The 25,863-nt window shown below is 42.4% G+C and overlaps 1 protein-coding gene across 1 annotated transcript in view; it reads right to left on the reverse strand.

Moving 5' to 3' along the window:
• Positions 1-7,170: 7,170 nt before the first annotated feature.
• The window catches only part of LOC115096939 (S-adenosyl-L-methionine-dependent tRNA 4-demethylwyosine synthase-like), a 279,452-nt gene continuing 260,759 nt past the window's right edge, over positions 7,171-25,863 (reverse strand). The window contains exon 16 of the mRNA XM_029612261.1: positions 7,171-9,287. Within this exon, the coding sequence (XP_029468121.1) occupies positions 9,066-9,287 (222 nt within the window). The 3' untranslated portion in view covers positions 7,171-9,065. The remainder of the gene's footprint in view (positions 9,288-25,863) is intronic.

The raw sequence follows: 25,863 nt of genomic DNA on the forward strand, positions 1-25,863 counted from the left end.
TATTGATAAAGTACATGCAATGTAAGCCCCCCTCAACACAGCTTCTATCGAGGCTTAAAAAAATCACTGGAAACCCTGAATATGTTCAGACTTTGTCAGACAAAAGAAAAAGATATGAAGAATGAATACAAGGATCTTTACCAAATCTTGACTTGAGATGAGATCCACTGGATTTTATCGCATTAACATCACTTTAGACTCATTGCTAAAGGTATCTTTTTAGCATGTGCTAAAATGAAACTAAATGAACTGGAAGACGAAAAAAAGAAGTGTCATAAATCCAAAATGAAATGACGTGACATAAAACTTTTTTCATACACACCATAAGTCAGTCTCTGCAGGCCATCTGTCCTTTATGAGTGTGCCTGGTATCTCTCTCCTTAAAGAAGCAGTTGGCTTTTGACATATGAACAAGTCCATCTATCCACAAATAAATTCAGTCATTCACCAATGCATACAGGAAGAGAAAAATGTAGACTGCTTCTGAACTCTTAACAAGTAAAATAAAAATGGAATCTGTGTTTACATTCAGAAAAGAACCACCACATTAACACTTCATAACTGGAAAACAGTTCATTGTGATGAGAAACAAGTGAAGACTGGGATATATGCTCATAAGTCAAGGAGAGCCAGAGGGACTGGGAAATGAAGCACTTGATGTTGCAACGATAAAAAAAGAATAAAAATTATTATTGCTGCTTTCCTTGACCTTTAATATCCTAAGTAGGGATCCCTGGATAGTGAACAAGTCAGCAGATTTGAACAGAACTGGCCAAGCTGCCGGGAACAGCAATCATGGTAATCATCAGGTACAATCTCTGATACGAAGGCCGGCAACTCCAGCATCAAGGTTCTTGTTATGGGCACCGGCCACGGAGGCCCACGGCTGGCCCCCCTCCACCTACCGGCAACACGCCGGCATTCTCTCCGCCCCGGGATCCTTGTGGCGGCGGGGAGCCGCGGCTTCCATGCCGTCCATCCGCTGCCAGCGCAGCCCCTCCTGACGCAGCCCAGCTGCCTGAGCCTTCCTTCCCCTGGCTGCCTTAGGCGCACGTCCATCACCTGATTTATAGGGACAGTGACGGGCGGATGCCCCAGCTCCTCTCTTCTGGTTCCAGTTTATATTAAGGCAAGGCCTGCCCCCAGATCTTGCCTTGGCTTCCTCTGGCTCTTGTTCCTGCATTGGAGATTCCGGGCTCTTGCTTCTACGTTCTTGACTTCCTGGACCTTGGACCCTTGCCTGACTTTGGACCACAAGATACGCCTGCCCTGACCCTTGCCTGACTTGGACCATGAGATTCGCTGCCTGCCACGACCATCGCTAGTTACTCTAGGACCACGAGACTCCCCGTACCCGAGACCCCATGCAAGTCCAGCCGGCCCCGGTTCCCAAGGGCTCAACCTGCGGGGAACGAGGGCTGGTAGTGGTGAAGCCCCCTCGGGGTCTCAGTTGCTTTACAGCCTCGCCAGACGACTGTGGGAACCTGTGGGGCTCCTCCCCATAGGTGGCGCCAACTCCACCTTGACGCAGGGATCCACAATCACAACAGTTCTTGGTTTACTTTTGGTTTCGCCCACGTTGCTGGGCGTTAAAGCCATTTTTTATGTCATTACCCCAGATTCGCTCAGCTTTCCTCCCCCTTTTTTGCCCTCTCTGCTGTCTTTCAATATTTAAAGGCTCTCTCCATATTGTCTGCATGGGGAAAATGCTTATTACACAGCTAATCTGCTACCAGATCTCCCCCGAGTCCATGGACCAGAAAATCTCACCAGATCTTTACTGAGGGATCTGTTCTGTTCCCCCTCCTCTCGTGCACCCTTTTATTTGAAGTCTGATCCCTTCTCTTTGGTCTGAAACAGACAAATTCTGCTGTAATCACAAAGAAAGCAGAGATTTATAATTATATTTAAGTTTATTTGAGGTATAAAGGAATGCCAGGAATAACAGTTCATTTTAAAATAAGCTAAATAGCAAGGTGATAGATAAAAGTCCACAACTTATTCCACAGCAGGTCTACTTTCTCAGACACAGATTTTCTTCCTTTTTAAAAAAAAAAATAATAATTTTTTTCCCCATTTTTTCCCCTAGTTAATAAAGGCACATTCGTATCCACTCAAAATATATCAGTCATATCAAATGGCATAGCAATCTAACATCCCAGTACATTTTCCTGCATAAAATACTCTATACTTAACACTAGAAATAAATTACTATGCTTGGTGCATTAAAAAAAAAAAAAGGATTAAAATCAGCTGTACATTCTTATTCCAGGAAATAAGCTTTATTTTTACCCAGGAGGTCCAAGAAGAACACATCTCCCACAATGAAAGGAAGCAGGACAGGGCTGGGTGCCTTTTGAAATCCTAATCAAAAGACAATTCTACTTCAAGAACTCTCCCAAGCCAGTATTTTTCACTCATTTCTAAACCACAGTTTCTTAGAGGAGAAAAAAAGAAAGAAAAATTGTGTAGTGGTGTCAAACTGTGCTATGATTTCATAGCTGGAGAAGAGTGCGATTTTTTTGAATTATATGGTTTCCCTGTTCTTTAATATAAGCTGCCTTCCAAAAGGACTAGAGTATTAAAAAAAAATAATAGCAGCAAATAAGTTTTGTAAAAGCAAGCTTTTTTTTTTCTTTATTACAGGGGATGGTTATTGAGAATATTTTATATTCTTCAAAATTGATCTTGCACTTAATAAAATGGCTACAAGAATATCAAAATGCATTGCAGAATAGTCATTTGGTAAAAAAAAAACCTCCGTCCCCATTCTGCTTGATTGCAATTAACACAGTCCTGCATCATGCAGTAAAGCCAAAACATGAATGAATATTGCTTGAGCTGTTCCCATGGAAAAAAAACCCAAAAAAAAAACTTCCCTTCCCTATGCACACAAGAACCAAGTATTGTGGTTGCCATCTTAGACCTGATTAAGAGGTCCTAGCTCTTGACTGCTAGCCACAGATATATTGAGTTAATACCATTAAAAAGGTCTCAGCTACAGCTTGTTTCTTGATCCTTTTTTCAGCAATTCACAATAAAGGCCCTTTTGGAGGAATCTCAATACCCTGCATAATTCACAGTGACTCAAAGGCATGGATACACCAAAACAGCATTAAGGTGGCAAATTGTTTACTCTCCATTCCTCAGCCCACGCATCCTCCCCCTCAGTGCTACCTAGTCCACCTGCAGGAGGACTAGAGGGCTAGGATGAATAATCTCCTTCAAGATTAAGCTTTTTTTTTAGGTCCTGTTAAATCCAATAGGAGACACCCAAACAAGAAAACTGTTCCTTAAAATAATGACTAATCCTGTTCATGGATTAGAAAATAAATAATTAGCCAGGTGCAAATCTAAAGGCAATTTGGAGGCTGAAGTCAATGTAAAACAATAGCAGATAAAGACCAAAATGATCCATCTGGGCTGCCAGCCATGCATTTGGGGTTGTACTCCCATGCAGAAATGATACAGCAGAAGTTACCATAGGTTACCCTATTTCTTCATTTCCATCCTCTAACCATTAGGGATCATTTGTTCTTATCCCATGCCCATTTGAGTTTTGTTACCGTTCTTGCCTTCACCAGCTCTTCCAGGAAGGGATCCCATGCATCCACCACCCTTTCCAAGAAGAAATATTTCCTGCCATTGTTCCTGAGTCTATCCCCTTGGAGTTTCATAATCATGATTGTTCTAAAGGTTCCTTTCTATCGGAAAAGGATTGATTCCTGTGCATTATTACCTTTTAGAAATTCAGGTATACATATTTAGGTCTTCAAATTTCATCTCAGGAGGAGGCATAGAACTTTAATGTCTGTATGACAAGTAAACTTAAGCCTTTTCCAGCAGTACTGATATGAAACTGAAAAAGAACAATAAATATATCTTGGCTTGCCTTCATATGAAATGCAGTTTTCAGTGATTAGGAAATACTTTGTTTCGGTCTCCCTCCAGCATCACTTGACGTGGCAGTGACACCACTGACACTGAGCCAACCTGGGTGCCAAACTGGGAATAACAGAAGACTGAAAACAGTATGGCTTCACTGGTTTGCTCCCCCCCTCAAAGATATGCCTAGCCTGGAAAAAGCAGCAACTCAAAGGAGGGAGGCCGCAGTTTACACGCCACCCATTTCTGACCCCCAATGATTAAGTGCCCTTCCCCCTCCAGTGAGCAAAAGATCAGACAGATGCTGAATTACCATTCTGAATGAGTAAAACCAAAATATACTGACAAGCAAAGAAAAATCCTTACATCTATCTAGGACTGTTTTGATATTTTAAATATAACCTCCCTTTCGAGACTGCATTTGCATAGCTCTCCTGCTACACAGGCTGAAATATTTAGAGACATGGAATATTTTTTCCAAATACATTTGAAGAACCTCACTCTCCACCCATAAGAAAATCTTGCATAATAATTTTCAATATCATTCTTAAAACATTTTGCTCATTTCACAAAATGTTCTTTTACCATCTGACTTTGCAAGATATAACCAGAAATATTCTACACTGGCCAAGTCAGCTGGCCTCGAGACTTCCTGTATAAAGACACGGTTTAGAGGGGTGAGAGGAACAGCCTGCAAACTGAGTTTTCAGGATCTCTCTAATGAATATACCTGAGAGATCTTCAGACAACTGAGACAGTGTGCTTGCAAATCCATCTCATGCATATTCATTAGGGATATCCTGAAAACCCACTAGGGTTGCAACCCTTGAGGATCATCCCTGAAGACTGCAAAACACAGAAAGATCAATCAACAAATAACCGTTTTATTGAACTAACTTAATACTTGAAACAGTGGTCAAGAGCAGTGCAAAATGGAGTTAAAACATGACATCGTGGGATGTACAAGCAAATTGCAGGTGGCATTGCAATGGAGGCCTTTGCTTTCAAATTTCTAAAGTTTTATCAACTATAAAGATGCGGTGGGGGATGATGTTTTTTGCACAGAAGGGAGAAAACCAACAGAGAAAAACAGCAGATTTTGCAGATGCACAAGGATTACATCTGGTAAAGAGCGAGGAAGCTAATGTTCCTGTCGCCAAACATAGCCCCCACCACCCCCATCGGTAAATGCTGCTGTCTCTTCTCAGCCATATTCCTCACTGCTCTGCCAATATCACCCTCTTCCCCCAATCCTTTTTTTCTTCGCAGCTTTGGAAACGAACACCTCCACACTACCAGTGTAATGCAACCTGTGCTTTACTGGATGCTTGGCTCTTTTTCTGTTGTCCTGATGAAGGGGACAAGTTAGGAAGTTGGTCAAGAACGTATTACGTTAGTTCCAATAAAAGGTCTCATCTACAACCTTTCTGGTTGTCCTTTATTTCTAAGTATCCGAGCAGATTAACACAGCGTCCGCACTATTCCATTCTAGGGTGGAGGGAAAACACAGACAAGGTAAGTTTTGTTTGGGCTCAGACTGTAAACGATTTGGTTTAGAAATACATTTTATAAAATAAGAATTAACCTGCAAACCAAAATCCTACAGTGGTAACCTAAAGGGAAACATATAATATATCACAGAAACTTTAACACTTTGGGAAATCAACTATCAAGGCCATTTTTACCCAGGTAACATGGCCTGTGAAAATTACCCTTTTCAGCTCGGCTGAAAGGAATTACTTGCAGGTTTCCATAGCACGCGGACTCAAGGGAGGCATTCCCGGGCAGGATCAGAAAACAACGTGTAGATGGGGTTTTCAAGTTTAGGTGCATTGTCCTGCAGATATTTGCCTGCAGAAAAAGCAGATGCAAAGTATATGGGTACCTACGAATCACAGACCTTAATTTTCAAAGGAAAACTCCCTGCTTGGAGAATTTGCTCACAGGTATGCAAATACAAAAGTATCTGTGTATTTTGCTGCTCGGAGCTTAATGAGAATTGCCCTGGTGTTTGCCTGTAGAAGGTGAAGGGGAATGGATGGAGATGTGTTAGAAGCCCACACGAGCACAGTAATATATATTGCGCTGTAATGTGTTCTCTGCCTCTCTAGCTGGCTGCAAATTCCACTCCCCTTTCAATTTCAGATCTAGTGTACTGGTGGCTGAAGTGAACAGATACACAATTATTACATGTAACAGATTTAAGATGCTGAATGATAGGTGGCCACAAGGACACAGATTACTTTGAATGTCAGTTGCCATCAAGACTGGGCCATTTCTCTCTCTTTTTGCAGAAACTACTGATCATTATTGAAAGACACTAGGTCTGAAATTTCATCCAGTGTTAAACATTTCCAGCCAACCTTTTCAAAGCCTGCTAGCTTACAATAAAAAAAACCTATATTTAAAAAATATATTATTTTCTATATGGTGTGTTGTGGATCACAAGGTAACAAAACACAAATGTAAATTGATAAAATTTCAAAAAATCAAAAACAGATTTATGTTTTTCCAGTGGCTGTAAAGATAGGTACTGGTGCATTCAGAGCAGACACCTGATAAAAATCAGTTTTGTCTCTTCCCACTACACGATGGCATATAAATACCATAAGGCCCACCTTCCCTTCTCGCAATTCTACAGACTCTACTTGATCTCTGGCTTTCCGCTCACATTCAAGGGTCCTCTGTACTTCTCACATGCTTTCTTGAATCCTAATACTGATTTTGTCTCCACTACTTCCCACTGGGGAAGCTGTTCTGTGTAAGCAAAAGTCAGAAACATATATAGGAACAACCGGGTTGCATGGTGTACATTATGATGAATTGTTTTGTAAATTTAGACTGTGAAAGATAAAAAGATTTCAAGTGTCCTTACAAAATCTACTTCCTTTTGGTTCTAAACAGAGGCATGATCTCAGTGAATTTATGAGGTGTGGAACTTAGGTGGATCTATGCCTTAGTCATATAATGCCTGGATTAACATCTTGTACTTGAGTCTTCCATTAAAAACTACAAGAAGATTACAAATGAACCAAAATACAGCAGTTTGAGATGAAGAACCTACAAAGGCTCCCAACTGGTTGTCGTGCAAAACTTAATGCCTAAAAATGCTGGTGTTTAAAGTCCTGAATTGCGTTGGCCCAGGTTATATTAGGGTTCTTCTAACTAAGCACCACTTCATCTATTAAGGCCTGTTAAGCAAACATTTTGTCTTCTCTAACAGTGAAAGAAGTTAAAGTGATTAGGACCTAGCAACAGGTGTCTTCCTGTGTAACTCGGTTTTTATGGCACTCTCTTCCCATGGAAGCACGCCTTAAAAAAGACTTTTTTTTTTTTTAGGAACCTTTTGAAAACATTGTTATGCTCACACACTTTTAACATGAATAATTGATCTATGATTTTAATTATTTATGAAGGTATTCTTTTTTTTAATTTTATTTGATGACATTGTTTTTATGCTTATGTTCACACTGTTTTTAATATTAATGATAGTTTTGGTTGCAAGTTTTCAATAGTTTTTTTTTTTTTTTTTTTTTAAATAATGTAACTCACTTTGAGCACTGCAGCAGCTAAGGTGCATTATAAATTAAATGTACCAAGCAGTCAATGCTATCCAGCAACTTTAATATACAAGTAAACCCTAATGCTGACAGCAGCCGAGGCTTCAGGGAATGTTCTCTTCATTTGGAAATCCACAATGAGGATAATTTTCAAAATGTATTTACTTGAGTAAATCTGGCTAGGATAAAACTGTCCAGCTAAAAGTATGCACTACAGGTGTGTTTAGGTTGGGGGAGAAAACTCATTCCCTCCCCCCCCCCCCCCCTTGGCCGCCCACTTAAACAGCAGGATGCAAAGTCTGTGAGCAGTTTTAGCACATGTTACTTTAAGATAGTTAATTTTCAAAAAGAGAAACTACCTGGACAGTCTACCTTTGAAAATGAACTGCCAAGCACGTGCAGTAAAAGTATGCATGCACTTTGCATCTCTGCCCCCTACAAGGGTTCCACTAGATGGATATGCTCTAAAACTTCACATCAGGGAATGAAGAAACAGATTCATTTGAAAGATCAGTGCATAGCTTGGCAAGCTCCTGGCAAGAGAGCTTTCATATTACATGAAGATTTGATTAATTAAAAGATCACCAGTTTTGCATTTCCAAACCTGCATGTCATTTCAGAAATTAAAACTATTTCCGAATTTTGATCACAATTAGGCACCAATAAAGCAATTCAATTAATAATGATCATATAAATGTGTTCTACCTTGCTTCCCCCCCCCCCCCCCTTATTTTTATATTATTAAAACACTGCAAGACAATTTTATGAGGATTACGGTATTTCTTGGAGGTGCTGAAGGCACTCATGCTGTGCAATAATACTCTACAACTGACCTATTTTCTGTTGAACTGCTTGCAGAGATACTTGCCTACGCAACCAAAATCTACAAGCACTTATCTTGTGAAATAATTGACAGTGTGTAATAAGCATACCCAGGGATATCTGTCCAAAATATAGAGTATGCAGCAAGTTTTCTAGAGGTTGAAGAACTGACAACATCTAACGTTTTGTTTTAACTGTAGCTCACGGTCCTGCTATTGAGAGAGCGAACTCAAAGTACAGGCAATCTGATCTGGCTAATCCTTAAGGGATATGTACTCCGATGTGTTTTCTTTTTAATCCAGAAAAAAAAATGTAATTTTCAGGTCATCCGGATGGACTAGCGCTGACAAGCAGGATGCCCAATATTTGATTCCCATAACTTGAGATGGCTGGGAGCACCAACTAAATCAAGAAATGCTTATGGCAACCACCTCTGGGCCAGCCACACGTCACTGCAAAGCAATTCTTCATTAACTGGATATTGCTCTCTAGGGCCATGCTAGAACCTTGGCCCAGGTATCGAGGAGAAGGAGACAAAAAAGAAAATAATGAAAGCGGTCACGATGATAGTGATAAGGGAATGGGAAACCCTTGTGGTGAAAGACTTCAAAATCATTTAAAAGTTCCCGAACCTATATACAGTTTTAGCAAGTCAGGCTATTACAGTAAATCTACAATCTCACAGAACTCCTTCTTCAAAGTAAAAAGGAAGAGCGCTTAAAAAAAAAAAAAGTCATCAGACTTCAGCCCCTATCAATGTGCGACCCAGCAGTTCAGAAGAGTTTGCTTTAAAAGGTATTAACACCCTGAAATATCCTTGGTCTTGTTCTTTCTCTGAAATCGAATATCCTCTGGATCAAAGCCCCTCTCTCTGGCTCCAAACAAAGCCCACTGTGGTGTTTCTGCCATATAGTCTGAGGCTTTAAACGTCTCATAGCCTCCACTGTCTTCATAGGTTTGGATGAGCTCCTGGAAACGATCATAATCAATCCAAGTCCTCCACTCTCCATTGATTTTGAACTGGAACGAAAGGGGACACACAGTCAAATGTTATTACAGCTGCAGGGATAGTATGGAGAGAGCAGAAAATGGAAGAAAATGCAATCTTCCAAAGGGGATAGAAAAGGTATTTGTGTCGAATAGCTGCATCCAAAGAAACTCTGTAATATTGCACTAAGATACCACAAACAAGGTGCTAACTGACCAGCCTGGACATTGTATATGGGCATGCATGCAAGCAATGGACATGGTTTTAATCTAGTACACATCATGCAAATCACAGCAGAACTTTTCCCATTATTACACGAATCAAAATCTTCTACAATACTGGACGGGTGATACAGATTGTTCTTTGTGCAAAAATTGCTTTAATTTTACATGGACAGTTGAAAATACTTGGATTTTTTTTTTTTTTAAACTGATGCATAATTTCATTTATCCAACAGAGCAAACCAGTACATCCATTCGTCCCTTCTCCCCTTTGGGAGGGGGTTCGCGAATCCAGACCCCAGAAATGTGCTGCTGGGACCCCCACCCTAGAGATTCTGGATCCAAATTGCAATAATCAGCTTGTAGCAGAACACATGAGCAGTCAGGGCTGTTTCAGTGCTTTATGTCTTCAGTATTCCCACAGCATTCCTATTCTCAAGGCTGCTCACAGGTCTGTAGGAAGGATCTGGCTTCTCCTTTAGTTCCTGGGCCTTTTCCCTGCTCCCCTCTGAGGCTACGTTTTATCCTGCTCTGGTAGCCATCTTAAGGCTTTGTCTTAAGGTGGACTGGGACAGGTCCTTCCCACTGTCTGGTGGGGTTTCTCAAGCATGCTCCCTCACACAGCTTTCCTATGTAAATGTAAACTATTCAAGTACTACCATAACCATATACAGTGGTATGTTTTGAGATAGAGAGCAATACTGTAAATATCACTCGGATCTCTCTCTTTCCAGTCTGTGTGATTGGACCAGTTATTCCTGTTTCTCTGAGTAGTCAATTTACCTTGATGGAACATTTTGTAGACTAGGTGGGTTATAAGTTGGGTTTAGATACGGAGTGATATTCTTATATTACTACTGTGTAGGCTGAGAAGGCGTGGAATTTTGTGTTATTGATTTATTTTTGTTATACAGTCTGTTTCAGCTTCCTAGTGAGTAGTGGGGAGGGTCAGATTGTAACAGGGATTTTTTTGCTAATATATCTGATGATGCTGTATCAGATGATTTGATACATATGTATAAGGCATATTGTGGCATGTATTGGGTATGGGCTTTTCCCACAGAAAGGCATAAGTGACATTACTGCACAAAGAAATGCCTTAAGCCTTTTACTGCTTACAAAGGGTGACATTCCTTTCATAGTTTGATAGCCTAAATAAAAGGATCTTAAATAACCAGCCTGATCATTACATGCAAGCCAAGTTATGAAATATTACATCCTCCACTTGACAAGACTGGTGTCACAAAGTTTCTCAGCTGGCTGTTCTTCCATGATGATGTTTACCTAATTATAGATAACTTTAATGAAACTACTTTCAAAGGCCAATATCTGCATGCAAAACTACCCTAAAATGTGTCAAGAATCTTGCTAATTCTTACTGTCATCGCCTTAAAATCTGTAGCATAGCTCATCAGCATGGCCATAGGAAAAGGTCTCTCAATTTGCCACTGTCTTAGCCCATCAAAGTACTTTTCTTACCTAAACAGTGCTGCATGAAGGCTGGCAGTGTCCTGTCAGGCTCTGGATCCCCAACTCTACTCATGACTGTCACCGATGGCAAACCAAGAGCACGGCTCTGGACAATGTTACCAGCAGACAAGAAACACAACTCTCAACTAAAGTCCAGCTGCAACCCAAAGGTGAATGACATCTTAGCCCCAGTAAAGACCTATTCAGAAGCTCAGAGGAGGAGGAAACTACCAGGTCAAAAGAAAACAAAAAAAAAGAAAATAGAAAACTCTCTCAACCCAAAACAGCTGGTGAATTTTCTTTTTTTTTGAAAGGCAGATTCAGCCAACTCCACAATTACAGGGTTGATTCTCAGCTGCATCTGCTTTCATATCCCTAAGGAATATGCATTATTAACAACTAATATTTACAGGTCTCACTATGTTTGCTGTGAGCTCAGCAGCAGATTTTTTTGGTGCGTTATTACTCCCCGTGTTGCAATACAGCTCTTTCATGGTGCTATCTGCAGCCATGTTAGAATTTCTCTCACTTCTGCGTGATGATTCGGCTCTCATACAACAGTTCCCTGTTTTTTGCTGAGACTTCTCTTTACATGTATCTTTCTGTGAAAGTATTTCTTATACTTAGCTCTGAAAATTACAAAGAGAAAATGTTTAACCCTGGAATAAAATCTCTCCCCCAGCCTCCCTCACAACCTATTTTCTGTGGTACACCTACAAAACTCTTAGGGACCAGCACACTAACGTGTGATAACATGTGTTAAATGTGCTGCTAGCACACGCAAGCTAGGCTTGCACGTTAACAGCACTTTTAACACGTGTACATTAGCTTGAGATAGTTTTCACATGAAATCAATGCTGAGGTAACGAGATGCAAACATGACTTCTTAGGGAAGCTTAAAAGCACGCTGCCTCACAGATGCACGTACCTCGGAGATGCGTAGTTACATTTTTTTTTTTTTTTTTTGCAACACCATCTGCAGGTAAAGTGCATTTGCATGCCATTAACATCAGCCATCTGTATGCAAGTTAAACACCGTGTTAAAAGCAGTTTGTGCACTTTAGCATGCCGACTTTCTTAGCTTGATGCAGGGTTCAGACGCAGGCTCCCCTAGCTCCTCATGTCTTGAGCTGTGCTAAGATAGCAGCCATGCAAACTAGGAAAGCTGCCTTTAAATAGAGCTCCATTTACCGCACCCGCTCCCATAGCCAGGAGGACCGAACAACACTGCATATGCCAGGACCACTATTTTTTATTAAGCGAGAGCCACTTTGGATCCAGTGGGGCTGAAGCAGAGCCGGATTGGGGGAAGGGGTCTCCCACCACTGGCGAGGCTGGGGGGAGGGGAGTTCCCCCTCACAACCTCCCATTAGCCACTGCCACCTCTCCTCTGCTCCTCCCTGTATGTGTGTGCAGCTTGCATTGCTGCTGCCATGCTGTAGCTACCCAATGGTAGGGCACAGTGTATAATTTAAAATCGGTGCTGGTGGGCAGCGTCAGTTTCATTATCCCTTCCCCTCAAGCACTCCTCCTAATTTCCTACCTCCCCACTTCTCAAATGACACTGCCCCTGGCTCCCCTTGCCAACAGCTAACAACACTAAAAAGGTGCGCTCAGTCTGCAGCTCTCTGCCTGCACTCTTCCCCCTCTGGGGTGCTCTCTTCCTGCTGCTGGCTATGCCAGGATGTGGGGGAGGGCCCCTTCCAATTTCTATGGCTGTTAGGGCCGGGCTGTTCCTGCTCCTCCGGCTCTCAATGCGCTGAGGGAAGGCGGCCAGGGATGGGGGGGGCTCAGACTCAGCACGGCTGTTTGCTTCCCCTACTGCTCTCCGACTTGCTGCGGGATCAGGGTGAGCCGAGGGCGCTGCTCTTTCTGCCACAGTCTGCATTCCCCTCCTCTACAATAGCTAACTGCTGGGCTAGGGTCTTCTCACTCTTGCCGCCTGCCTGCCTTCTCCAGCTCCTCCCCAGCTGTACAGGGAGTGCAGAGGCCTTCAGTCATAGATGGAACGTGTACCAGATTTTTTTTTCCCCAGTGGCACTGGACCAATTGGAGATGCCGTAGGAGTCCACAGAAACCGCTACTGGCCCCCAGGCCCTACCTTAAGCACTGGTGTATGAGAACCTTCTCTGTTACATCCCTTTGGAGGAATGGTAGATTAAATCTAGCAACACCTTTTTTTGAATCCTTAATTGAGTTTTACCTAAACTACTGATGGCTGTCCCTTCCTCCACCACCTTCCCTGTATTCTCTATCCAAGAAGTACTGAAATGCATATTTATGAGAATTAGAAAAATTAAACATTTAACATTTCAGTGACATTTGAATTTGTGCCCAATACCTAAAAGCTTTTTCAGTAGAAAATGCTTACACTGGCAACTATTTTAAATTATAGTACAAAAGCCATGCTAATGTGACAATATCTCATCTCTACTCATTATGTAGATGTATAAAAACACTGCAGTGTTACAGGCATTTATGAAAACACATCAGGCAGAACTGAAAATATGAAATAATAACCATTAGCATTTGTATATATCCTTAGTCCAGACAGGACCCCGATATGCTTTATGGCTATGGGCCTTCCGGGTTTAAGCCCAGTCACCTGCCAGGGCAAAAGTAAGCTCTGGCAGACTATGAACCGGCAGAGAGCTGGCTTGGGCCCTTGACCTAGAGGCCGGCCAAAGGAAAACACAGCACAGCCACCCAGAGGGCAGAGCAATAGCGCCTGAAGTCCTGAGGTCAAAAAGAGCTTGCTGGGAGCACTACATCTTGTTCCTGCAATATGAAAGCTGAAAGCTGGCCCGTGGAGATCGTAGCAGATTCGCTCCCCCTACCTGGGCCTGAGGCCTCTTGAACTTGGCTTTCCTGTTTAAGGTTTGAACCATTTCGGACTGGGTGAACCTGCTGCGCTTCGAGCAGACAGGGAGCTTATGCAATTGTCAAGAGGTGAAGTTAAGAAAGTGTTTAGATGCGGTTTGGAAAATAAACGCCGAGCTGAACCTGCAAGAGTTGTGCTTGGCATTCCAGGCTGGCACCAGCACCACCGACATTACCCACTGGGAAACAGACCTTATAAAAAAAATCACTGGATCTCTGTGTGTCCGTCTTCCTCCTTCCAACACCGCTCCCCTACCCCCGCCAATAACTTCTGAATCAATCATCCAGCTTCACTATAAATGAAAGAACAGCTTTCCCTTCTTTGCAGAAAATGTGATCGCGAATTATTAGTTCATATAGTTATCAATTCTGAATTTGAAAAGCTGACAAAAATCAGACACCATAGTGCATTTCCCGATGGAATCCAGAGGCGTCACAGATAATGTAGATCTCTCAAACAATCAAGCCTAGCGCTACTGCTAATATTGATCACTTTTTAAGGGTTACTAGACATGCATGGTGTTGCACAGATAGGCACACAAGAAAATCCCTGTTCCATGGAGCTTACAATCTAGTCAGGACAAACAAGAGTCTGTGGGAAGTCTATTTATTGTAGAGAAGTGTTTTGGATTTTCAGCCTCAAAAAGGTAAATAGGGTCAGAAAGGGAGCATGCCGCACCGAATCAGGACGTCTATTCCATGCATAATGCTCAGCAAGGTGCAAAACGTGGCATCATGAATTGGTGGTGGAGAAGCAGGGTACAGACAAGAGCAATCTGCCTGATGAAGGTCACTGTGGATATTTTCCATCAATGCAGGTTTGGAAACAAAACAGCCAGAGGGATATCTGTGTTAGTCTGTAGTGGCAAAATTGGGACATGTGCTGGTGGCACCTTATAGACTAACAAATTTATTAAGGCATCTGCTTTCAAGGACACGAGTCTGCTTCATCAGATGTCCTTGAAAGCTGATGCCTCACTAAAATCTGTGTCTGTAAGATGCTACCAGGCTCTGTGGCATTTTCCAAATTAAACAATTTCAGCTGTTGTGATTAGGACACGGAACTTGTTAAACAGATATGGATGTATCCTCCTTAAGCACAGCATGCCATGAAAACCAATCATTACCACCATTGCTACAGGATTTGATATAATTAAAGCATTTCTTCACTTGTCCATGCACATTCATTCATTGAGTTAGGCCTTATTGGCAGCAAAACAATTAAAGGTACTGTTATAAAAAGTGATTCATCTTAAACAGACTCGAGTCTTGCAAGAGGATATTATGTCAGGAACCTCACCTACAATACTACCTACTGTCACAGTTGTGATTCCCTTGTGCTGTGGCATGGTTGTTGCAGCCTAATAGGCAAACCTATTAGGCCCAAGCCAACAGCTGGCAGTCACACCCTTCGAAGGGACTGAACCGGACCTTCACCTGTACCAGCTCCGTTCCCTGCAGGTTCCAGGGGCCGGCAGGACTTACGTGAATGTCCCTAGGGCAGTGAGAGAGAATGCACGGAGACAGGCTGAGGTCAGGGCTGGCAACAATCAGTTACCGGATTTAGGCCAAGGTTCAGGGCAAGGCATCGACAGGGTCCGTAGCAGAGGTCAGTACCAGGTGGCAAGCAAGAGTGTGCTCAGAGTCCGTAGCAGAGGTCAGTACCAGGTGAGCAAGATGAGACAAGGACTGGACAAGGACACAGACCAGTAACAAGGCAAGGCTGGAAAAAAGAGCAAGGCAGGCTAGAATAAGAAGCAAGGCAGGATCAGGAAGATGGCAACATGTACTGCAGAAAAGCAGGAGGACCTGTTGCTGAGGCAACGTTTAGGGGCACAGCTGGGACTTATATACCCAGTCATGTTATTTCATCAGAGCATGCTGGGAGCCCTGCTTCCCATTGCAGGGCTTTTAAGTGGCGGCATGCTGTGCGCACTGGGAGAAGTGATTTGTTGGCGTCATGAGGGTGTTCCTTCCGCCGAAGACCTTAGCGGTGACCTGTGGCGAGTCGGCTAGTCGCATAGTCATCCTGTAACTGGCTTGTTGTTACAACTAACATGCAAAAATGCAGGTATTCTAGCTCTGTGCAATAATGCACTTTCCTTCATGCAGTTTCCATACAATATGTAATACAAGTGGGCCACAAAAGTATATAAATTACCATGTAGATACAAATTTCAGCTACAAGGCACTAAAAAGTAGCAGAACATCATGTCAAATAGTTTTCTTAGGTTGCGATATAACAATCAACTATCATCTATTAATACGTTGGTGGAGAACTCTCTTTCTCAAGACTCTGGGGCTTTAAACATAATGAACGAGTCATTCCCAGCAACTGGGCTGCTCTTTGGTTGCTTGCTTCCATCATTCACAGCACCGCCAAGGACAGGGGTCAAAAACTTGGTAAATGCCAAGTGCAGAGGAAGATAAAACCTGCATGGGTTGTGTTAGTCTCTACCATTTTTTCTTGATTTTCTTCTAAAAGGTGCGTTTTCATCGAGTCCCAAACATTCAGCTTTAGAAATCAATCCTTTCCAAGAATCTGGTCTTGCACTCCCTGGGAATATAGTCCAGAACATAACCAATAAACGTTAGTGAGTCCAATGTACACATTTCCTAGATCAGAGCTGACCTTATTGCACTGCTCAAGTGGATTTTTCACATGCATATTTTCTCCCTCTCTGTGCTAGGAGTAAACATCTTTGCAGATACGTTTTGGAAATGCTAATTTAACCCCATCCCTCACCAGCTTAATTCATGCCAGGATGTCTCCCATGATCTTTCAGATATGAGCAAAAATAAAATGTTTTTTTCATTTTAAAATCTTTACTTAAGCAACTTGAACACAGCACCATTTCTAAGTAGTTTGGAAGTAAATTCCCGCAATGCAGTTAGACTTGTAAAGTATCAATAAAAGCTCACCAGGAGATATATCCATGTTTATAATAAAAAGTCATTGTTGCCACCCCAGACTTAGGTTTGCAAAATTTGCATACAAATATATGATCTTTGATCTTCATGAACGATGGACTATGGCACCTCTAGGTTAATGCACCTTAAGCTTTAAACCGTATCCTCTATTGTATTTTCTTGATTATTACCACCTTTTACTTCCTTCCAGCTACATAAGCTTCCAAGTTCCTTAACTTTGCCTTATTCACCTCTATTGTTTAGTTTACTTTAGTTACGCTCTAGTTATACCCTTGTTAAATGTAAACCGATCCGATATGGTTATTACTATGAAGGTCGGTATAAAAAAAGTGTTAAATAAATAAATCAATCTAGTTTATTAAAGAAACATTCAAAATTGTAATTTCAAAACAATTCACACGTTTAACTACCTATAACATTACTGTGCCAATCCATATTCTGCCATTAGAGACAAAACATCAGGCTTTATTTTGAAACAGATTTTTTTGGTGACTGGTACTACGCTCTGCTATTAACAACTACGAGATAGTGATTCACGCACAAATGCACCAACCTAACCCCTATGAAGGGCTGTGAAGAGTCTTTTCCTCAAAATCCTTCTCTACAAGCCTCCTGGAAAAGTGGAGTAGTCAGATTCATGTATTGAGAGACTCTACCCTATTGTCAACAGCAGATATAAAGTGTTTTCTCCAATGCAAATAAACATTAAACCAAATTGATTTGAAAATTCATTTATAAAACCTTACGCCCTAGCACCACATGCGAAATTAATCCGATGGCCTTAATGGGAGAGATGCCATTTCGCTTTTCCATATGCATTCATTGAAACAGCAGCAAAACCATATTTTCATCTTGAAATTGGGGGGGGTAGGGGGATGAGGGGGGAGCATAGCAGAAACCCTGGTTCCAAAAAGGCAGCTGAGCTGCCGCATTGCCGACTATAATCAAAACCAGTGCCAATGCGTGAAAAGCAATGCAGAAAAAACCCCCCACACCTTAGAATGTAAATTGTTTCATTATGATAGCAAGACAGCTCAGATTTAATCAAGTGCCTACTTGGATGTATGCCATTAGTGTGAAAAATACAAAGGATTTAAAAAAAAAAAGCCATAACTTGGCAGAATTCTGCAAGAGTTGACCAAGAAAGGAACAGAACAAGTAACTATCAGAAATGAATAGGAATAAATAAAAACCAATCAGCATTTACTCACTGCCAAAAACTGCCAGCAAAATGTATTAAAACAAGAAGATAACATGTTATCCTGTTAGTGCCGCAGATGCAGGGGGAAACGGCAGGGAAAGGAAGCATTAAAAAAGAGTTTCAGAGAGCAGTTATTTCGAGACAATGGAGCCGGATTACTGAGAAATCACTTTGGGGTGAATTCAGCTCCAACAGTTTTCAGCCTTCGCTGGGCAAACAGCAGAGCAGAAACCCACATTTTCCTGAGTTGCATCTTCTGTGAAAGTGTCCCGTGGGGCCTGACGTAACAGTTACGTCACGTTTTCTATTCCTGATGTTAATCTTCCCTAGTCTTATGCCACTAGAGATCAGACTACAAAGAGACCTCAAAACTTTAAAAAAAAAAAAAGTTTAAAAACCTGGCTTTTTAAACAAGCCTTTTTTTACAAAGAGGACGGAGAATTGAAAGTATAAAAAACCGGCAGAAGAACATCAGCACACAGCACTTTTTTCCCCTAACACGTGTGGTTTTTTTATTAGTTTATTATTTTAACTCACGGCTAACATAATAGAAATACACAGAGCATGAGAATTATACTTGTAAATAAAGTATGATACATGTATACAAGGACAAGACTTATCACACTCATCAAATAATATTTATTATGAAATGATGTCACCGAACCTTAATGGCACTTGTTAGAATGTACTACCCAACACATTTACCAACTTTAATTTATGTGCCTGTATGTAAACCGTTGTGATGGAATATAACTTGACGGTATAGAAAAGATTTTAAATAAATAAATCGCAACTACTGTCAATCCCACCCTCAATTCTGTCATCTGCACTGTCCATTGCTCTTGATTATCAAAGTTTTCTTCCTCTCCTCCTGCCTTTTCCACTCACCCTGACACCATCGGCACACCTCTGCCGCTCGTCTCTGTATTCTCTTGCTCCTCCTTTTACTTACTGCTGGGGATATCAATCCCAATCCTGGCCCTTCAAGTCAATTTTCACTCCATCGCCCCATATCAAACCATAACCCCTCCAATCTTATCACTATTCCCCTTCTCCCTCCCTCTTCTCTTCCTCATTCCACCCTTGTGGAATGCAAACTATCTCCAAGAAGCTTGCCTTTATTCTTGACCTCTTTATCTCCTTGCCTTAACAGAGGCCTGGCTTTCCCCCCCAGGACACTGCTTCAGTTGCTGCTCTCTGTCTTGGAGGTTCTCTTTTCTCCCACACACCTCGTCCATAGGCCGTGGACTGCTGCTCTCCCTCTCCCATTCTCCCACCTCAATCCCACTCTTGTTTCCTTTGAAGCCCATTCTATCTACCTATTCACTCTACTACCTCTCCAGGTAGCGGTCATCTATTGACCCCTTGATAAATCTCCCTCCTCCTTTCTCACTGACTGATTCCTGGCTTTCCTTCTTCATTGACCCATCTTCCCCTTCCCTTATTCTTGGTGACTAACCTCCATGTTGATAACCCCTCTAACTCTTATGCCTCAAAACTCCTCTCTTTAACTTCTTCATTTGATCTCCAACTCTGCTCACCAGCACGGCCTCTGCCTTAACCTAGGTCTTTGCTTCCAACTGCTGTCTCTCAGACTTTGCCACCTCAGATCTTCCAATCTCAGACCATCAACTGTAACTTTCACATTAAACCACCCTCCCTCACAGACTCATCCAGTCACTACTTACACCTTTAGGAATCTCCAAGCTGTTGACCCTTGCAGCTTTTCCACTGCTGTTTCCTTTCCTCCACAACTTTGTCAGAATCTGTTGATGAAGCAGTTTCTTCTTACAACCCTATACTCTCTTCAGCCAGATATTCTTGCCCCTCCTCTTATCTTAGTCCTGCAAGGTGCACTAACCCCAGCCTTGGCTGAACCCAAGAATTCACTACCTACATTCCTGCGCTTGCTCTGCAGAATGTCTCTGGCTACAATCCCGCACCCATGCAGACTTCATACACTTCAAATTCATGCTGACGACTTTTCAGTATGCTATTGTACTTGCCAGACAAGATTACTATACCCATTTGACAAACACTCTTACATCCAACCCTCGCCATCTCTTTGCCACTCTCAATTCATCCTCAAACCTCCCTCCTCCCCATCTCTATGCCCAGACTATTTCTGACTACTTCCATGACAAGATTCACAAATTAGTCTTCAGTTCTCAACTACTTCACCTTTACCTGCCTCTCCCCACTTCTTTCCTCTACCCTTCCCCTAACCTCCACCACTCTCTTCTACTTTCCTGAAGTCACAGTGGAGGAAACTGCTCGTCTTCTCTCTTCCTCCAAACTCATTACTTGTTCCTCTGACCCTGTCCCCATCCAATTCCTCAGCTCCATCTCCACTGCAGTCATCCCCTTCCATCTGTCACCTCCTCAATCTCTCTCTCTCCACTGCTATGTTCCTGCTGCCTTCAAAGATACTGTAATCCTACCACTCCTTAAAAAAACAGTCACTGGATCCTACCTGCCCTGCCAACTATCGTCCCATATCCCTTCTCCCTTTTGCCTCCAAACTACTTGAACGTGCTTGTTCACTGCTGCTATCTTGACTCACATCTCAAGCCATTCTTGATCCATTCCAATCTGGTTTTCGCCCTCTACATTCATGTGAAACAGCCCTTGTGAGGGACTGAGCGATGATTCCCTGACACAAACCTGGACCGACTCCAGCCTTTCTTAAAACACTTTATCTTTATTTGCCACTTTAACACATACACATTAGTAGACTACCTTTACCTTCAGGACAGTATACTCCAGTTACTCACAGTTAGTACTGCTTCCCTCAGTATTCATACAGCTTTGTTACAGCTCAGTGTTTGGTCAGCAATATTCTACAGGAACTACTTTCTTCCTATAGATCTGGGCCTGGTCTATCCCCTCCTCGATCCCAGCTCTTATTCCTCCCCTGCTGGGCCCCGGCCATAGAGCTCTCTCACAAGGGGAATTAACTGCACCAGTTTAAGGGGGAACATAGGGACTCTACCTCAGTCTTGCCAAAGTTTCCAATGACCTGTTTATGGCTAAAGCCAAAGGGTCGGATTTTCAAAAGGTTACGCGAGTAACCGGTCATACGCGGGCCTATTTTCAAAAGGCCCGGCAACGCATGTAAAGCCCCGGGACTTGCAAAAAAAAGGGCGGGGAGGGGGCAGGGTGGGGTCAGAGGCTCCTGGCACTGCGGCCATTTGCTGCTGTGCTGGGGATCGCACACCGGCGTGCGCACAACTTACTTCAGCCCCAGGGCTGAAGTAAGTTTTACAAGAAAAAAAAAGAAAAAGGTAGGGGGGAAGGTGGGGGGGGGGGGGGGTTAGGGAACAGGGAAGGCAGTGCAGCTCGGCGCATGCAAGGTGCACAATTGTGCACCCCCTTGTGCGCACTGGCCCCTGATTTTATAACATGCGCACGCATGTTATAAAATCAGACATACATGTGCGCACGTCAGGTAACGCATGCACACGTACACCTGTGCATACCTCTTAAAATCTACCCCAAAGGTCTTTACTCTGTCCTTATCCTCCTTGACCTGTCTGCTGCTTTTGACACTGTTGATCACCCCTACTCTTTGAGACTCTGTCCTTGCTTGGATTTCGGGATTCCGTCCTGTCTTGGTTCTCTTACCTCTCCCATCACACTTTTAGCATTTCCTCTGATAGCTCCTCCTCTATTGCCATTTCACTATCAATTGGTATGCCTCAGGGCTCCATCCTGGGCCCTCTTCTTATCTCACTATATACTAATTCCCTTGGTTCTCTGATTTCCTATCATGGCTCTCAATACCATTTTTATGCTGACTCCCAGATCTACCTTTGTACACTAGAAATTCAGTCCCAGATCTCGGCCCGTTTGTCTGACATTGCTGTCTGGATGTCCCGCCGCCACCTTAAACTCAACATGGCCAAGATGGACCTCCTTATCTTTCTCCCCAAGCCCACCTCCCCTCTTCCTCCTTTCTCTGTTTCTGTGGATAACAGTCAACATACTAGTCCAATCAGCCGGTAAGCTTAGAGTCCTCTTCGACTCTTCACTCCACATATCCAAAACACTGCTACGTGTTGTTTCTTTATAACATTGCCAAAATCTGTCCTTTCCTTTCTGAACACACTACCATAACCCTTATCCACTCTTTCATCTCCTCTCGCTTAGACTATTGCAACCTGCTCCTCACAGGTCTCCCAGCAAGCCATCTCTCTCCACTGCAATCTGTCCTAAATTTAGCTGTATGACTTATCTTTCGCCAAAGTCGCTATCCTCACATAACCCCTCTTCTGAAGTCCCTGCATTGGCTCCCTAACTGCTCCTGAATATAGTTCAAGCTCCTTTTTCTAGCCTACAAATGCCTTCACTCTGCAGTACCTCACTACCTCTCCTCTCTTATCTCTCTCTACACCCCTCCTCATGCACTCCGCTCATCGGATAAGTCACTCCTATCCGTGCCCTTCTGCTTTTCCGCCAATTCCAGACTCTGTGCTTTCTACCTGGTGCGCCGTGTGCTTGGAATAGTCTTCCTAAACCGATGTATCATGCTCCCTCTCTTGCTATGTTTAAATCCCATCTAAAGACCCACCTTTTTGAAACCGCTTTTAAATCTTATGCCTGATTGTCTGCTTTTAGTCTTAACTAACTTTCTTTTCTTTTTAACCATTATCCTGCTTTATGAAATACCCCGAGTCTCTTGTCCTATATGTTTATCTTATTAGATTGTAAGCTCTATTGAGCAGGTACCACATTTTTGTATGTTTGTACATAACTGCATGTCGTATAGTGCTATATAAATGTTTAGTAGTAGTAGTTTGAAGAAATATGTGAGACAAGGAGGTGGCAGAGTCACCCTATAGCTGCTATTACTGCCCTTCGCTCCACCCCTTACCTAGCCCAAAAGAGGTTATCTGATCTGATCATCTGTTCTCTCTTCAGTTTGCTTCTTGTATGGCAAATGCATGGGGCGGAGGGGCCTTCATTTTAGCCATTGCATTGATAATGCAACGCTTCATAGCCATGCACGTCTGAGAATTAAGGCACTCTAAGTCATAGAGCTTTATCTCTGTACTTGACAGTTTCCCTTGAGTTGTGCATACAATCTCTACAAATACATGGTTCTTTCATCTCTCACTGCTCATTTAGATGCCCACCCTTTGTACTTATTTTAAAAAATGTAAAAAAATTGCCAGGAAAGCAGAGCTAGCACTGAATTACTGTACGTCATGAGACAGTGATTGCTGACAGATATTGGGGGAGCAGGTAGTCATATTATATTAAGACCATTCCAAGGTGCAAGCTAGAAAAAAGGAAAAAAGGAAATCAATAGAAAAGCATTTTACTGGAGCTGAGGGTATTTCCTTGTACTCCAGGTACAATATTTTAGAGATAAGCAACAGACAATGTAGTCCAAACTTAGATGAACTATTCTACACAGTAATAGAGCAAATCCCAACTAAACACTATTCAATGCTGAAGCTGATTCAGCATTAAGAAAAGCCAAACAACTGAGAATAAAGGGCAAGACACCAACTTGTTCCATGAACTAATATAGGGAAATACAGTATTTCATCTGTGAATGTCACATTCTATTCCAGCTCAGGTGAAAGTGGATGAAAATTATTACTGGGTGACTGCAATTCCACAGTCTCTGTGAAGCAAGTCTGCAATTTCAATATATGAGGGTTCCTTTCATGTCACAAAGTGTACATCACCCACCACTGGTAGCCACAGCAGAGTGAGTAAAAACCATACTGCCATTTGCAGGCTAGGGTACTCATCTCAGAGCAGAGCTAAGATATGTTAGAAAGGCATCGTGAAGAATCTCACACAACCACGGCCTCAGGTAGGAAACATAAAAGCAAGCCAACTCCCAGTGCTGGCAGGGCACGCTAAAGAAGTTTGAATGGTAAATATGCATTTTTTTGTCTCTGTTTTCTGTTATTTTTGCACACTGATACTATAGATTGTAAAATTAACTTGTCATTTTGTTCTCTGAGCACATTAAAAACCTTGAAAGCTTAGTCCATCGTAGCATATCTTTGGGATTAATGTTGCACTGGTATTTTTTCTTAAAATTATTTGCCTCTGCTTATTAAATCTAAACTTGAGAGGATTAGTTTAAATTTAAAAAAAACGCAATCATGAAGGTTTTTTGAGAAGATTCTTTCCCAGTATCATTACAAAAAACCCCAAAAAAACTGACCTCTTGGTTAAGGTCTCCACACACATGGACTGTCTTTACCACTAACACAAGAAACAAATTACATTAGAAGTAACACAGTTCGCTGTCTAATGAAAAGCAGGATGCAATTGTCACAGAGATATTATTGTAAAAATGAAATCTATGATTTTGCAACTAGAAATGACCCTACCCACAAAAACAAAAAGAACTCAAACTGATCATGAAACCATGAATAGCTAGTTGCTGCAACAGCTCTAATGCTGTGGGGAAAAGACCATTAAAACTCAAAGAAAAATCAATTCTGCACTGAAAGAAAGCAAGACAGGTGGACTTAAGACTCAGACGTGTCCCTGAACACTCAAACACTCAGAGGGTACATGTAATTGAAAGACAGATTAGTTAAGCATGTCCCACTCTCTGAGTGACGCCTTTCTGCAAAAGAAGAGACCAGTTTAAAACATGCTTTTCCATATTCCGTCCCTTCTTTAAGGAATCTGCCACCAAGAGACGCTCATTTGGCTAATAATTTGTTTCTCTTTCCAAGTATAGTCAAGATGTGTCTCTTTTCTTATCTCAAATTTATTTATGGTTTTATATGCTCTTTTATTACATTTTCTGTTTTATCAGTGACCTTAAAGCATTATTGATTTTGTTTTTTTTTGTTTTATGGTCGACTATATTTATGTGATTTAATTTTTTTTTGTTTTTCAAGTTATTTTAGGGGCTTATGGATATTACATGCCGATATAGCCCAAAGCTGTAACTGGAAAGGCAGAACAGAAATAAAGGTAAAGGAACACGCCATAGTGGAAACTGCGGAGAAGTATTTGCTTCCATGACAAATCTAATATAAATCATGAGAAACAGGGGCCGTTCTCTCATCAGACAAGGCAAGGCAACATTTTGGGACAGCAGCAACTGCCCCCCCCCCCTCCCTCACAAACACACCACAGCAAATGCCTCATTTCCCAGTAAGACAGAAGTGAATCCCCTATACTTTTTAATATTGTATGGAGAGGGTCATGGGGAGAGGGTGGGGCACAAAACAAGACTAAGGTTCACTTAGGGTGCCTAATACTTTTCCACCAGTCCTAACTGGAAAAACAATAAAAATTACACATTGAAAACAAAACAGAAGGGGGTAGCACAGAAAGTGTTTGCGTAGGACGGTAAAGCGCTACCATTGGCCTGTGTGGGGTGTGAGAGGAAAGGAGAATGGAATGGAGGAGGTGGGTGTGGGTATGTGAGAAGTTAGAGAAACGGGGTGAGGGGGGGGAGAATGAGAAAGAAGAGGGGAGTGAACGGAAAAGAGGGAGAAGGGAGGGAAGCAGAAAGGGAACAAGACTGTATGGGGGTGTGTGTGAATGGCAGAGAGTACGTCACACACATATCCCACACCATTATTCCCACTCCTCTAGGGGACAGACGATGGGGAAGGGTGAGAAGCAGGGTTCCTCTGAGTGTGGCAGGGTTGTCAGCTTCCTAGAAATACCATCACTGACATTTTACTTGCCGCACCTCTGGGAACCCCGATCTCGCCTCCCCCTTTCCCCAGCATTTCAAATCACCGAAAGGGCCAGATTCCAGGGGACACCAACTCAGCAAAAAAAAAAAAACCTCCAAGAGAGACCCCTCCCCAATGACTGGACCTGTACCACGCCTTGCAGACGGTGGGGGTTGGCATCATCTCATCTCTTGCCTCAGGCAACAGCTTGCCTTGAGCCACCCCGGATGAGAAG

The sequence above is a fragment of the Rhinatrema bivittatum genome, chromosome 8 (genome assembly GCF_901001135.1).
Source record: "Rhinatrema bivittatum chromosome 8, aRhiBiv1.1, whole genome shotgun sequence".
In the NCBI taxonomy this organism is placed as follows: Eukaryota; Metazoa; Chordata; class Amphibia; order Gymnophiona; family Rhinatrematidae; genus Rhinatrema; species Rhinatrema bivittatum.